This window comes from Microtus pennsylvanicus, chromosome 10 (genome assembly GCF_037038515.1).
Source record: "Microtus pennsylvanicus isolate mMicPen1 chromosome 10, mMicPen1.hap1, whole genome shotgun sequence".
NCBI lineage: Eukaryota > Metazoa > Chordata > Mammalia > Rodentia > Cricetidae > Microtus > Microtus pennsylvanicus.
This window is the reverse complement of record NC_134588.1, coordinates 67,609,429-67,624,074: the sequence shown is the minus strand read 5'-3', so window position 1 is coordinate 67,624,074 and position 14,646 is coordinate 67,609,429. Positions and strand designations below refer to the sequence as shown.

Below are 14,646 nucleotides of genomic sequence, written 5' to 3'. Positions count from 1 at the left end.
GATGTTGGGTTCAAACTACCTAGGAAGAATTTGGAGTCTCCTCCTCCTTCTCGTCCATGTGTGATACTAGCTGTGTTTTACTTCAGGGGCTTCTAATGATGCAAGGGAGAGGAGCGTGGGGAATTCCACGGGACCCTGTGAAATGCCGCACAGAGAAGGCACATTCAGAGCAAGAAAGCCACAGGATAATTCATCATCATACTTAGAGCATGTGAGTTCCGTAAGGGAGGAAGAGACACGGGATCTTGAACTTCTCTGTCAAACCGGCTTCCCAGGGGATGCTCACCAAGAGGCAAGCTGTTCTTTGGCTGCCTCGGTGGCCACAGAAGAGGCTGTTTTCGTTACATCTTGAGTTTCTGCCGAAGACTTTTAAAGCACAAGGCTAAAAAATGTTCGGTACCTGGACCACTTGCACGTTATTTCTGCGTTTATTTTATGGCTAAGAGCAAATTATACCTAGGGGAGAATTTGACCACGAGATGGCAGCAGCCACAAGGATATAAGTTTCATCTCGTCTCCGAGTTACTGAGTTCAGCAGGACTGGATGGTTGAAAGGGAGCCTCTGGAAAACTGATGAAAAACTACACAATTTACTGTTTCCTGTGTTTGTAGCCACCAGTAATTTATATTACACAAAGTGCATAGAATTTAGTTGGGGGTCTTGTTCAAATGCCGATTTCAGTGCAGTACCTTTGAGATGGGACCCAATACAGAAGTCTCACAGAGTCTCAGGTGGTGGCGATAACTTTGGTACATGGGATTTTGTATGTTTGAATATCTTGGAGAAGAGCTTTAGCTGGAACAAGAGACTGGGAGTATGAGTTAGGGCTGAGTACATGCTTAACACCCCTGAGACTCTGGGTTCAAAACTCACACAAATAAATAAATAAGAGGAATAAACTGTGTAACATTGAGGTGCTAACATGGAGTGTTCAGGTGGTCCACTTGGGCTCCTGCTCCAGCCTGGTGGCCTGGCCTGAGTCAAGCCACTTCACCTGTTTGGGTTTATTTCGTGTGGGAATGCTGCTGGTGCCATAGCTTTATAGTGAGATTCAAGTGATGCAGACACTCTGCTGTAGCAAGAAATGGACCTTAGGGAACATGCTGGACATCTCAGGATGCAAGTGACCCCTGGCCCACACTGTAGGGGCCCACACTACACTGAGATGCTTTGGTACATGGGCTGGAGCCCGTTCCACGTTTGGTTTTCCTCTAGGTGAAACTTGTCAGTATTGAATGAATTGATACGTAAGTGAACAGTTTCTTCAGCCGGGAGTTTTCATATAGTGATGGGTATTGCATCTTAATTCTGTGGATTCAATCAAACATGTGGTTGGCCATTGCTGATTTTACTTTACTTCAGGAAGAGAGAGGTATTGTACTCATGTGAGTGAGTGCTGTGTTCGTGTTTGCACATGCCTCTCCATGTGCCTGCATAAACTAGACCGGGACAGTTGAAACTTTCACATCCGGTAGGTCACAGAACAATCCTGAAGTATATAATCTGGCTACAGAAAAATGTCCAGGGAAGAAGAACCAGGACACACACAGATGCCAGTGTTGAACTCGGACTGGATTTAAATCCTCCTTTTATACCTAATAAGCTGTGGGACCATAGGAAATGGGAGAAAAAAACTCTCCGAGCCTTAGTTTTCTCGTGTTTAAAATAGGGAATAATCAGCAACACCTCTCACCAGGGTGGAGTCTGTCTTTCAGTTCTCAACAAATATTTGAATGCCTAATGGTTGCTAGGCACTGATAGGGACATCAGGGACACTGCCCTGCATAGCAACCCCCACCCCCCAACACACACACAATCTGAACTATCTTAAAGTGCTATTGGAGACGGGACAACAAACACATGGAAAAAAATCATTTCAGCTATGCTATGGAGAAATATGCCATGGAGAAATAAAAAGGGATATTAGGATAAAATGGCAAGGGAGAGGGGCCACACTGGGTGGAAACACGGGGAAAGTCTCTCTGGTGGGGTCAGTGTGTGATGACCTTTATGTTCCAGACAGACAAAAACAGACGCAAGGTGTGTATGTGATAAACGGAAGAAATAATCTGGGCCATACCAGCTAAGGACTACACATCAATTTAAAGTTGTCTTGGCTCGATCTTCAGAGCAAGGGGAAGGAAAGTTAGCAGGGATTATAAGGAACTAGTCATTCATATGTATTTGGGGCAATCGGATCGAGCCTGGAAAGAAATTACTTAGAATTTTTGCTAAGATTTACAGTTCTTGAAGAAAAAGCTTACACTCTAGGTGTGTTTACAAATAAATTATTTCAGGACCTAATAAAGGCTGCTACATAAAACTAGAAAGCCGCCACAGAAAAAGTTACCAAGGGATCAAGGAAAGCCTCTTAGAGAGGGGACATTTGAGATGAGATATTCCATGGGACAAACTATGCTAAGCCTTGGGAGAAGCATTTAAAGAATAAATAACCGCTTAAGCAAGAACTGGGAGGTGAACTAGGCACGTGGGAGCAGAAAGATCAGTCTGGTAGGAATACAGGGGCGAGGGAGTGCATTGCGCCTATGTCTTACTGCTCAAAAGATGCCCTGGAGCGGGAAGCCTGCACCTGTGGAAAAGGCATGCAGATAATTAGTTCAGGGACCGCAGGTGGTGATGGTCCATCGACAGGTGTACGAATTCAGAGAATGTTTAGGAAGTGTAATGAGCTGGATGTGGGTCTGGGGGTGCAGGTTCCTAGTGGCTTGGGGGGTTACAATAAGAACACAGGGGTTTGAGGCTATAATTAGAGTCAGTCATAAAGGACTAAGGCTCACACCTGGAAGAACAGAATTATAGTAGTTTCACTATGGAGTGTTCATCAGAGATAGAGACAGAAGTACGAATCCTAGCTTCCCCATAAATCTAGTTTTCTTTTCCATAGCCCTCACAGTGCTTGGCTTGGCACCACCTCATGTGAGCATTTCCTGGTCATTTGTAGGTGTCCTTCTGAAAACCAATGAGTCTTCTACAGCAGGTCAAAGTCTGGTTCAAACACAGCATCCCTTGCTCTCACCATTATCCTTCTGTTGAACACACATGAGATTGCATAATCCTATTTCAGTAACCATGGTAACGGTTGACTCCTATAGAGATAGCAATTGATTGCAATCTCTAAATCAGAGATTGCTAACAGGACTCCCCGCAGGAGCCTGGAATGGATTTGTGAGAAGCAACGGGGTGTGACAGGGAGGGGTGGGAACTCTGGCAAACTGTAAAGTACTGGGACAATCAAATGTTACCGAACCACAAATTTTTGAGCTCTCTGAGTATAAAATTATAATCCACAGCCCATAGTTAGCTTGGAGGGCACCACTTGCTGCCGTTTCCAGGTATTTTTGTGTTAACACTCCGAGGAGCCAGGTCTTCGCCATCGGTACACTTAGATCTGGTCTTCCTACCACTGAGGTTTCACAACTTGAACTTCATAACATTCAGACGGCTCTTGGCCACTTCCCGGCTGTTTTGACGTTTTTTCTCTAATCTGGTCCACTCAGCAACTCACAAACTCTCCGCAAATCCTGTAAACTGAGATTTCTAGCTTTTGGTTTTAAGCCTGGGTATAATGAACACACCAAGCAGGACAGGACAATGCAGGGCAGGGTCACTAGTAAATGAAATGCTTTTGAATCTTCATAAGCCAAGTGAACTCATTTCCTGAAAGGCCCCCACTAATGCTAACCACCTCCATTTTCACACCCTAACCCCAAACACCCCATCTCCACCCAAGTCCCTTTGCTGGAACTTTAGAGCTAAGCAGATAGGGTGTCACTTTACAGAGAAGTGTGTACCTGGTGCCTAGAGACGGTGACCTCAGAAGGTGACTGATTCCACACCAACAATATGAACGCCTTAGCAGTCGGCCAGCAAGGGCTGGAGCGGGGTGTCTGAAGCTGCTGGAGCCCTCCAGTCAACCATGCTTTCTTCCCATTTCCTCTTCCTGTTGCTTACTGCCTCAGGTGAGTGTTTCTGACTCTGGGTACCTAAGCCTGACAGTTGGATTGTCTTCCACTGGGCTCCCTTTGTATTCATTCTAGCACTTTCTTAGGGTTGGTGTTTTGAATTCCAGCGCTCCCTGGTTGTACCTCATTGGATAATCTACCTTCTTATCAAAATATTTTCATATGTACAGTTTATAAGTGGGAATAGGGCAAGTTCTCTGGGAGATAATGACCATCTCTGCCAGTATCTGAAGTCTGGAACCTCAGAGGCAAACTTCCATGGAAGCCTTACACATAAAACCTCACAGTGATAAAAAGATATATGTGGTAATATATCTTCAATAATAGCAAGAACTAGGGGAAACAGTATCAGTACACGATCAAAATGACTGGTCCTATGTTCGTGACGTGGTGTCAGAGCAAGGTACTCTGGTACATAGGCAAAATGGTTTAGAAATATGAATTCAAGAATGTCTCTTTTAAATGTCCATCTAATTCATAATGAGGTGGACAGAGAAAGTACTAGAAATACATATTCTAAGAATTTAGCAGGGACTATTTTTGAGGCTCCAGGTAGAAATGGAAGTGTTGGAAAATTGGGGATGAAAAATAGGTGATTTAAATTTTACTTTATTTTATATATTTTCCTATTTGATTAACATGAGTTTTATTTTGCACGAAAAAAGGCATGTGTCATGCCTTAGAAATACTTCAAATTATTGATTCATGTTGAAGTGATGTTTAAGTACTTTGGATCAAGTAAAATTACCTTAAAATAATTATCTTAAAATAATTAAGAACCTTCAACAACGTGGTTCCTAGAAAACATTAAATTGCATTTTGAATAGACTTTGAATCATTATGGAATGGACAGACTACAGTCCAATGCTGTGGACAACCTTACTTCAGTTTCAGTGCCTTTTATACATGGGTGTCACAAAGAAAGCAGTCATCCAAGGAAGCTGTTTAAGTTCACAGAAACATGGTTAGAAACATATGTAGGTAAACGCCAGTAAGCACATACTAAGTATTGTCAGAGCAGCTTTTTCTCAGAACTTTCTAAGGACTTTTAATCCTAGAAGGGCTTTACATAAATTTTTCTTATTTGATTTTTTTTGTTATTATTGAGAAAGGGTCTCAATGAGTGACCCTGGTAAGTCTGAACTTTGCTAGGGTGGCCTTGAATTTATTGAAATCCTCCTGCCTCTGCTTCCTGAGTGCTGGATTAAAAGTATGAACCTGTTGACTGATGTTGACTTATGCTTTTCTTTCCTTTTCTTTTTTTTCTTTTTTTTTTTCTTTTTTTCTTTTTTTCTTTTTTTCTTTTTGGTTTTTTGAGACAGGGTTTCTCTGTAGCTTTGGTGCCCGTCCTGGAACTAGCTCTTGTAGACCAGGCTGGCCTCGAACTCCCAGAGATCCGCCTGCCTCTGCCTCCTGAGTGCTGGGGTTAAAGGCGTGCACCGCCACTACCACCAGGCCTGACCTATGCTTTTCTGATTTGCTTTCCTGTGAAACCAAATTCTTGATTTTTGGCACAAAATATATTAAAGAAAAAGTTGAAAACCAGTGGATTCCTCATGACAGTGGCCAGAGAGGCATTACTAGATACAGAAACAAGCAACTAGCAACATGGCCCAACCTGCAGAATTGAACTGTAAAATCTGATCCGATTACATGACACACGGTGACAAGCTTTCAGGTGTGTTCAATGCCACATAAAATCTACGTAATTAGTGAGGGAGAACCACTTCTTTGACTGTGTCAGACATCCGGTTAGCAAGTATTTCCTGAGTGTATACCGTGGGCAGACACTCTTCTTGGGCCTGGGCATCCAGTACAGGGCAAACATGTGACTGCCTCCGATTCTTGAAGCTTGTATTTGAGGAGGAACTGTAAGAGACAGTGCCCACAGTGTGAACACATCGCTATTTGTGCAGAGAAGATCTCAGGCACGCTGACTCTTTGCCAGCGACGTGAAGCAGGTAGATGAGCTGTAGACATCCTGGAAGTATGCATTTTGGATTTCCTTGGTACACGAGAGGAGCAAGGAAGACGGTGTGGCTGGAACAGAGTGAGCGGAGCCAGGGGAATCAAACGTGAGGTCAGACAAAGCAAGGCCTACCCTGGGGATTTAACATTTTTATTTCATTCTTGGTTGCATATACGAGTGTTGGCCTGCAGTACACATGTGTAGGTCAGAGGGTAACCTCTGTTGTTGGATCTGCCTTCTGCCTTGTTTGAGGCAGAGTTTCTTTGCTGTGTGCTGCTTCATTTGCCACGCTGCCTGGACCACTAGCTTCTGGGTTTTCCTGCCTCTGCCTCTCACCTCACATTAGGAATGCCAGCATTATAGATGGGAGCGCACACAGCTGGCTTTAAGTAGATTCTAGGGAACAGAACTCACATCTTGATATTTGGGTGGCAAGTACTTAACTCACTGAGCCGTCTAGCCCTGCCACCTGAGCTTTAGGGGTCAGCAGATGAACCCAACTTTTTGTTCCATGATGGCTGACTCATGCCGTTGCCTGATGTGGACTTTAGCACATTGCCGTCTCTGCTCTGGGGAACTCAGTCATGTAAATTACACAAATTAATATTTTCTGACATAATATAAATAATGCCTGCATTCAGTTTCTTTTGCTGCTGTACTAGTTTGTCAAACATCATACATTGGTGGTTGGATGTCTGGCATGTCTCACAGAGCAATAGTGAAACATTCACAGAGTTGTGCTCCTGCAGGGGGCGCCAAGATAGGTCTACTTCCTTGCCGTTCCTGGCCTCTCGAAGCTGTCCATGTGTCTCATCTCTGTTATCAAAGCCATCAGTGACTCATCTTTCCCATTTTTTCGCTCTCTTTTGCTTTCCTCTTACACTTTAAGGTGGGATGGGCCCACGCGAATAATCCACGACAACTTCTTCTCTAAGAATGTTAGCTTACTCACGACTTCAAGGTCTGTTGCGCCGCGAGAGTGTGCTATATGTTGTGGGGACTAGGAGCTAGGTATTTGCTAGGGCAAAGGGGCCGTTCTGTCACAAGTTTCAAATGTTACTAAATCATCACCCCCCCCCCCCCCCCCGCCTCCCACCACCCCACCTCCCACTGTCAGCATTCACACGCCTCTAGAGCATGTATTTTAACCACAGAGAAAAAGTTCTGAACCAGACTTTGAAACAGAGAGAAGGAAATCCGTCGACACAACTGTGACTTGAAAGTTTTCAGACAGGGTCTTGAGCAGACAGACTGAAACAGTACCTGAAAGCTGGAGAGAGAATTACGAAACCCTGATGCCTGCAGAGAGCCTGAGCCTTTAGAAATAGATTCAGAACCTTGTAGGTCAGAAAAGGCCTCTTTGTAGTAGAGGCACGTGAAGGCTAGAGGACACTATCGAGCAGAAAGGTCCAGGTGTGGGCGGATGGAAGCGGCGTCTCTGCACACTGAAAACAGGAAAATCTAAAAAGGAGTTTCTACACACTGGTGACATCGCCTTGTGCCTCTCTCCCTGAGTGCCAGCCTGGAGTGGGAATGGAGAACAGAGAGAGATGTAATTAGTTCCTAACACCTGGCCTGCCTCAGCATCCAACACTTAACCAAGTAAATTGGAGTGGCAATTTTGTTGACTTAAAATCACGTTTCCTTTTATTTGTAAACTCATATCATCTGTGACTAAGGACCTTTGATTTTTTTTCCTGACTGTATCTACTTTATCTCGTTTCCTGATCTTACGGCTCTAGCTCAGACTTCAGTTACTATATTGAGGGAAAAGTGAACATCTCTGTCTTAGTCCTGATTTTAGCGGGAATTCTTTGGTGTTTTTCCACTAAGTGTGGTGTTGGCTGTGGGTTTATTCTGTATTGCCTTCATTCTATTGAGATATGTCCCAATATTCCTAGATTTGCCAGAACTTTGATTATGAGATATGTTGGATTTTGTCAGAGGTCTTCTCTACCTCCAATGAGATGATCATGTGATTTCTGTCTTTGAGCCCATTTATGCGATTAATTACATTTATTGCTTTGCATTTGTTGAAACACCTTTCATCTCTTTTGATGCATTCTTGAATTTGGTTTGCAAGTATTTTATTGAGAATTTTTGCCTCCATGTTCATTGGAGAGACTGGCCTCTAATTCTATCTCTCTATCTCTATCTCTATCTATCTATCTATCTATCTATCTATCTATCTATCTATCTATCTATCTATCTATCTATCTATGTTGGGTCTTTGCCTGACTTTGGTGTTATGGTAAATACTAGTTTCAGAGAAAGAATTTGGAAGTATTATTTCTGTTTCTATTTTGTGAATTCTTTGAGGAGTAGTGAAGTCAGTTTTTCCTTGAGGCTCTGGTAGGAACCTGCTAAGTCCCTTTGGCCCTGGGGTATTCTTTAACTTGGGTGATGTTTACCTATGGTTTCTCTTTGCGGTTGCTGTGGGTCTGCTTAAACTCTTTATTGTGTCTTGATTTCACAATAGGAGGTCATTTAAATATAGAAAGGTATTCATTTCTTTTTATATTATCCAGATTAGGCAAGTGTAGATTTTATTTATTTATTATTATTATTATTATAAATTTCCACCTCCTCCCCTCCTCCCATTTCCCTCCTCCATCCCTCCCGCAAGTGTAGATTTTAAAAGTATGTCCTTTATATTCTCTGAATCTTTTCCAGCCTCTGTATCTTTCCCTTTTTAATTTTTAGTTTTATTAATTTGGGTCTTCTCTTCCTTTTGATTAATTTTTGCTAAAGTTTTGTTAGTCTTGTTAACATTTCTAAAGAACAAACTTCATTTCATGATACTTTGTATTGTTTTATTTTTTCATTTCTATTTCATTAATTTCAGTGCTAACTTTGATTCTCTCTTTCTATTTACAATTTTTGGATGCTTTTCTAGTTTTTGAAAATTCCTCCGTGTGCATCATTAAGCTATTAATTTGAGATCTCTCTAATCTTTTATGTAGGCACGTAGCGCTATAAACTTCCCTCAGGAAGCCTTCACCGTGTCTCCGATTTCAGTATGTTTCATTCCATTCTAGAAATTTTTAAAATTTCCTTCTTCTTTTTCCCCTGACTCCATTATTATTCAGTAGTGTGTTGTTTAGTCCGTGCACTTTCTGTGTACGGTGTTTCTATAGCGCGTTCTATTGTGGTTAAGAGAGAATGCTGAAGGTTATTTCACTTTTCCTTTATTCTTTGAGACTCGCTTTGTGTCATAATATGTGGCTGATTTTGAAGAAAGTTTCATGGGATGTTGAGGAGAAAGTGTGTTCTTTAACGCTCGAGTGGAATGTTTTGCAGATGCCTGTTAGGCCCGTTTAATTTATGATGTCATGGGCACCTCTAGGTTTGGGAAAGTTTCTTCTTTGATTGTACTGAAAATATCCCCTATGCCTTTGTATTCTTCTTCTATACTCATAACTAAAAAGTTAGGTCTTGCACGGTGCTCCCAAACTCTCCTGTGTTATGTTTATGTACTTATTTAAAAGTTCTCATTGATTTTTACTGAGCCATCCAACTCCTCTACTTTTTCCTATAGCCTCCTCTCTGTTTTTGACTTGACCTGCTCTGTTGGGGAGGCTTTCCACTTAGTTCTTGATTTGTCTTATTGAGTTTTAATTTCTATCATCATTTCAGTTTGGCTTTTCTACAGCAATTTTTTAATTTAATTTTCATATTTTGGATTGACTCTTATTTAATTAATTTCTTTTGTGGGATGCTCTTTGTGTTATTTGTTCATAGTTATAATAATTTTTTGTCTGTAAGATCCTCTAGGTCATTTTCAATAGTATTTATTACTACAGGATTAGTAACTTTTGATGGTGACATGCTGTGTTTTTTCATCTACTTTTGTCTCTGTACTGGGACTTGTGCGTCTGAAGTAGAGTGTAGTTGCCTATGTCTTTTTGATTAAATAGTCTTCCCTATTTCCAGGTAGACATGTACAATGTTCAGGACTTCATCTGAGGGTTTGAGACCTTCTCACGTGGAACTTGTGTTAGGGATTCCTGGTTCTCTCCCTAAACTTTTGAAAGTCTCTGCTCTTGGCCTGAACAGTATTCAAAGAGCAGCACATTCCTTGCTGGTCTTCCTTGCTGTCTTCCAATGTGTAAGACTAAGGCTCTGAGTGGAGCAGGCTCTGTTCAACCCAAGGTTGGGGACAGCAGATGTAGCAGAACTGGATGTGTAGTCAGGAGGTCTGTGGGAGGGGTGAGGCTCCTCTGGTCTTCAGGCTGGGATATGCAGGATGAACTGTGCCAGCTGTATGAGGTGCTTGGCTCTAAGTGGCCTTTAGGTAGTAGGGGCTGGTATTTGTTGTGGTTGGTGCTCACTGTGCAGATCTACAGAGTTCTCTGATGGTGGTGTGGGCTGGGCTGGGCAGTGCTACCTGTGAGGTCTGGCTCCATGCCGTCCTCAGGGCGTGGCCTAAAGTGGTCATTTTTAAGAGTGGAGAGGCAATGGTTTTCTTTTTTCAGGGTGCCAACACAGCTTCTCATTTTCCAGTTTACCTAAACTAAAAACAATAGTCAGTTGAAATTAAGGAGAGAAAACAAGAAAACAGAGACTCAAAGTAGGCCACTTCAGTTAGGTGTGTAGTAGCTTGTTGCTCTAAACGCATTGTGAACTTTAGTGTTAAGTAACTTCTCAATGCTGCATGGTGGATGATACTGAAAACAACGTTGTTTGGAGAACGATTAGCCTTTCACACAGTGTTAATAAATATATAGTGAGTTGTCATAAGATGAAATTTACAACAGCTCTGGCTATGAATGGGAAATCCATATTAAGAACAATGGCCAATGATCCACATTGCTTCTCTCTTAAATATTGATGACTGGATGCTTGTTGAGGTTCAGACAAAGGCGTTTCTTAGAAAGTGACAATGGTTGGTCTCCAGCTTTAGAAAGAATCAGTTGCTTGCCTAAGTGTTCCTATGGCTAGTGAGCTGCAAGACTGGGACCTGAGCCAAAGTGTGAAATTCAAGAGTGCCCTTTTAATCAATTCCCCTCCTCCACCCTCAGAGGTATTGTTACCGCTTCGTAGATGGGTGCATCTCCCAAATTCGATGTTCTGAGCTTCTGATTTTCCAGCTTTTTATCCCTCCTCAATTTACTCTAATTCATAAAATAATTTCAATCGTTTAAGAGTATGGGATATGAACCTTGCAATTTTGGGTTAAAATTCTAGTTCTGCCATTGGTTAACTATGTCATTTCTGTGCCATTTACTTTCTTCGGCATAAAACAGAATTGACAGTAATCGTCACAAGCTAACTTGTTGTCTTGTGAGCAACAAAGAGTCCCAGATTCTCAACAAGCCTACCAAGCCAACTCAACTTATTATCAAGAATCCACCCCCCACCCCCCACCCAAAATGTGCTCAGTATGCCTTGTGCTTTTCCTCTGTGGCTCCAAATATGAAAGGTTTTGGGGAGCCTCACAGAAATCTTCATAAAGTATGGCTTTGTGTTTTCTCTAAGGTGTTCGAACTGCTCCGAATTTTGTTGTGGGGAATGCCGGCCCTCTCCTGGAAAATGCCTCTGCTCACACGCGGGTGGCCACCATCACGGTGTCTCTCTCACCTCATACTTCTCTGGTTGGAGATCCTGTTATTCTTAACGCCAGCCCTGTGGTGCATCCTTTTGTGCTGTCTCGTAGATTCTCGCATCTGTGGGATGTAAGTATGGAAGTAGATAGTATAGCACACCTCAAGAGAGCTCAGTGATTCTATTTTCTGTCTTACTTTCTACTGCTTGTTTAGTTTGGTGTGTGTGTGTGTGTGTGTGTGTGTGTGTGGTTTGTTGTCTGTTTTGCCTTTTTTTTTTTTTGAGACAGAGTTTCTCTCCATACGTAACCCTGACTGCCCTGGAACTGATTCTGTAGACCAGGCAGGCCTTGAACTCACAGAGGTCTGCCTGCCTCTGCCTCCCAAGTACTAAGATTATACAATTAAGAGTTGGCCTTGAACTCCTGATCCTCCTTTTTCTGGCTTGCCAAATCCTGGGATTATAGGCCTGCTTGCATGCTTTTAACTAACTTAACATTCCATTCTTTGAGACCTTATGATATGTCAAATATTCTCAGAATTCTTGAGAATAACATGGAGCTTCTTTTTACAGGTACTTATTAATGATCTAGTCAGATGCAAGGGAATACCCCATTCTCATTGCCTCTACTTGCTTGCAGAAATATATGTTAATTAAGTGATCACACACAAATATAAAATCATAAATACTACCCAAGCAATGAAATACAAATTCTCAGATAGGTGAGAGCGCCAAACAAGAACATGTGATACAGTCAGGGTTCCCCTGAAGCAGAATGATATGAAAAGGGGTCTGCACAATGGACAGGCATTGCATAAATGGAGGAGAGACCATTACAGGCTGTGTACCGAGGTCCTGTAGGAAGAAAGATCCTAATAAGGAAGAAGGATTGAAGGGTCACTGTGACCAGATCTCAACAGGGAGTATGGTAAGAGACCTGATTGCCAAGAGATGAAGGACAGAGTTTGTAGGGCCTGGGAGATATGCTGGGCAGTGCTACTTATTATCTCAATGAAAAAAATAAAGCTAATTCTCCTACTGGGGTGACACTCAGACAGGTTAGTGTTCATTATAAGACATTTGGGTTCCCTAAGATCAAGGTTACTCAACCATGCTGCAAAGCTATTGCATGCTTAGCGTTCACCTGGCCCTTCTGCACTGACCCCTGACACCTAAAAGAGAATTCAATGCAATAGCATCTTCAGACGCAGTTGAACTGCCCTAGGCTGGTTTGGTTCTGGGCTGTGGTTCTGTCTTGCATCGATCCAGGCCTTCAGGACAGTGACTGGCAGAAGCATCTTCCATCAGGCCAAAATGAAGCAAGGGGTTCAAAAGCTTGAGCCCATGCGCACATTTTAAGAATCACATCTACTAAGGTTATTGGCTGAAGTAAATCACATGTCCAAGCTGTAGGAGCTGCAAAGTCACATGGCAAAGGACACAAGTATAGAGAGGAGCGAAGTATCAGAAACATAAGAACTGTAGAGTGTGGCAGAAAAGGGACATGATCTGCCAATGCTTTAAAAGGATCCGCTTGAAGCTGCTATGGGCACATACTCTAGAGCAGTGGTTCTCAACCTCCCCAGTGCTGCAACCCTTCAATACAGTTTCTCGTTTCGTGGCGACCCCCAAACATAAAATTATTTTCGTTGCTACTTCATAACTGCAATTTGATAATGTTAATGAATTGTAATATAAATATACGATATGCAGGATGTCTGATATGTTACCCCTGTGAAAGGGTTGTTTGACCCCCCCCCAGTGGGTTGCAACCCACAGGTTGAGAACCACTGTTCTAGACGGACAAGGGAAGTATTGAATAGGACCTGGGATATCCTTACCACATCTTGGGATTATCAGCCTTCTATGAATTTGGTGTAAAAGGCTATCTTGTACTTGTTCTCTATTCAGCTTCTATTATAAGCCCAACCAGCAAAATAGCGCCAAGACTCGGTAATCTTGCCGATCACTGTTTCCTGGTGTTATAACCATGGGGTAAACGGAGAAGCCTCCTTTTCCTCTGTGGCTCCTCTGGTTATGAGCAATATGAACCTGGGTAAATTACGTGACTTTCTCTGTTTCTGCTGTTTTTGGAAAATGTGAGGAACAGTGATCATATTACCTGACTTGGGATGATAAATCAATTCTGTGAGATAATTTCTGTGCAGTTCCATTCTGCTGCTTAGGCCATTAGAAATGGTCGATACCTAGTATTTGCTCTAAATACATGTACTTATGATCCATCACTCAGCTAGGTTACAAATATTAAAAAAAAACAAGAAATGTAGCCACATAATTAGAACGATATTCTCACTCCGTGTGGAAACACACACCTTTAATCCCAGTACTAAGGACTGAGGATATAGATTCACCACTGAGGCTGCTTGACTATATGGTGAGGCCTTTGGTTTGGTTTCGAGACAAAATCAAATTGTCAGGTGTGGTGACTCACAGTTGTAACCCTCAAATTTGAGAGGCTGAGACAGAAGGATTGCTATGAGTTTAAAGCCTTCTTGTTTCCAAGTTGAGCTATAGGTCTACTGGGGCTATTGTGTGAGGCCATGTCTCAACAAACTGATTAACCAACCAGCTAACTGAAACAAAAAGACCAAACTCAAACAAAAGATGCAGTCTCATAGACTAGCTCTAGGTAGCATTAAAACCAGTTTGTGTATGAGCTATCTTCAAAAAACATGCCTGCAAATGAAGATTCCCCTTTACTACTGTGCAGCGAAAGAGCACACTCTGTTTTCCTTAGGGCTTTACATATGCATCGTCATCCTTTCTTCTTCCCTATATACATGAAGCCAATAATTTGTTCCTCCTTTATTGTGCTTTGTTTACGATTTTAGTTAATCATCACTGGAGTGCCCAAACTGGACTTCGAGGCCGTAGCACTCTACTCCTTGACAATATTTGCCAGAGACAGCTCTGAGGCAACAGCATCGCAGACCCTTTTTGTCCAGATTGAAGACGTGAATGAGCCACCTACTTTCACTGGGTCACTTGCCCAGGAAGATCAAGGTACCAAGGGTCTGTTTTGGGGAAAGGAAGCCCTGTGGACATAAATATAGGTCCTATGCCCTACGTCTTATGCATTTTTATTGTCCCTTGGCTCTAACGCTACAGGAGAGTGATAATCGGCAGCA

General features: G+C 42.4%; 1 protein-coding gene across 1 annotated transcript in view; it reads left to right on the top strand.

Annotated features, from left to right (window-relative positions):
- Window positions 1-3,938: 3,938 nt before the first annotated feature.
- Window positions 3,939-14,646, top strand: part of LOC142858305 (cadherin-related family member 3-like) — a 70,421-nt gene continuing 59,713 nt past the window's right edge. The window contains exons 1-3 of the mRNA XM_075987485.1: window positions 3,939-3,981; window positions 11,432-11,628; window positions 14,350-14,521. Of these exons, the coding sequence (XP_075843600.1) occupies window positions 3,939-3,981; window positions 11,432-11,628; window positions 14,350-14,521 (412 nt within the window). The remainder of the gene's footprint in view (window positions 3,982-11,431; window positions 11,629-14,349; window positions 14,522-14,646) is intronic.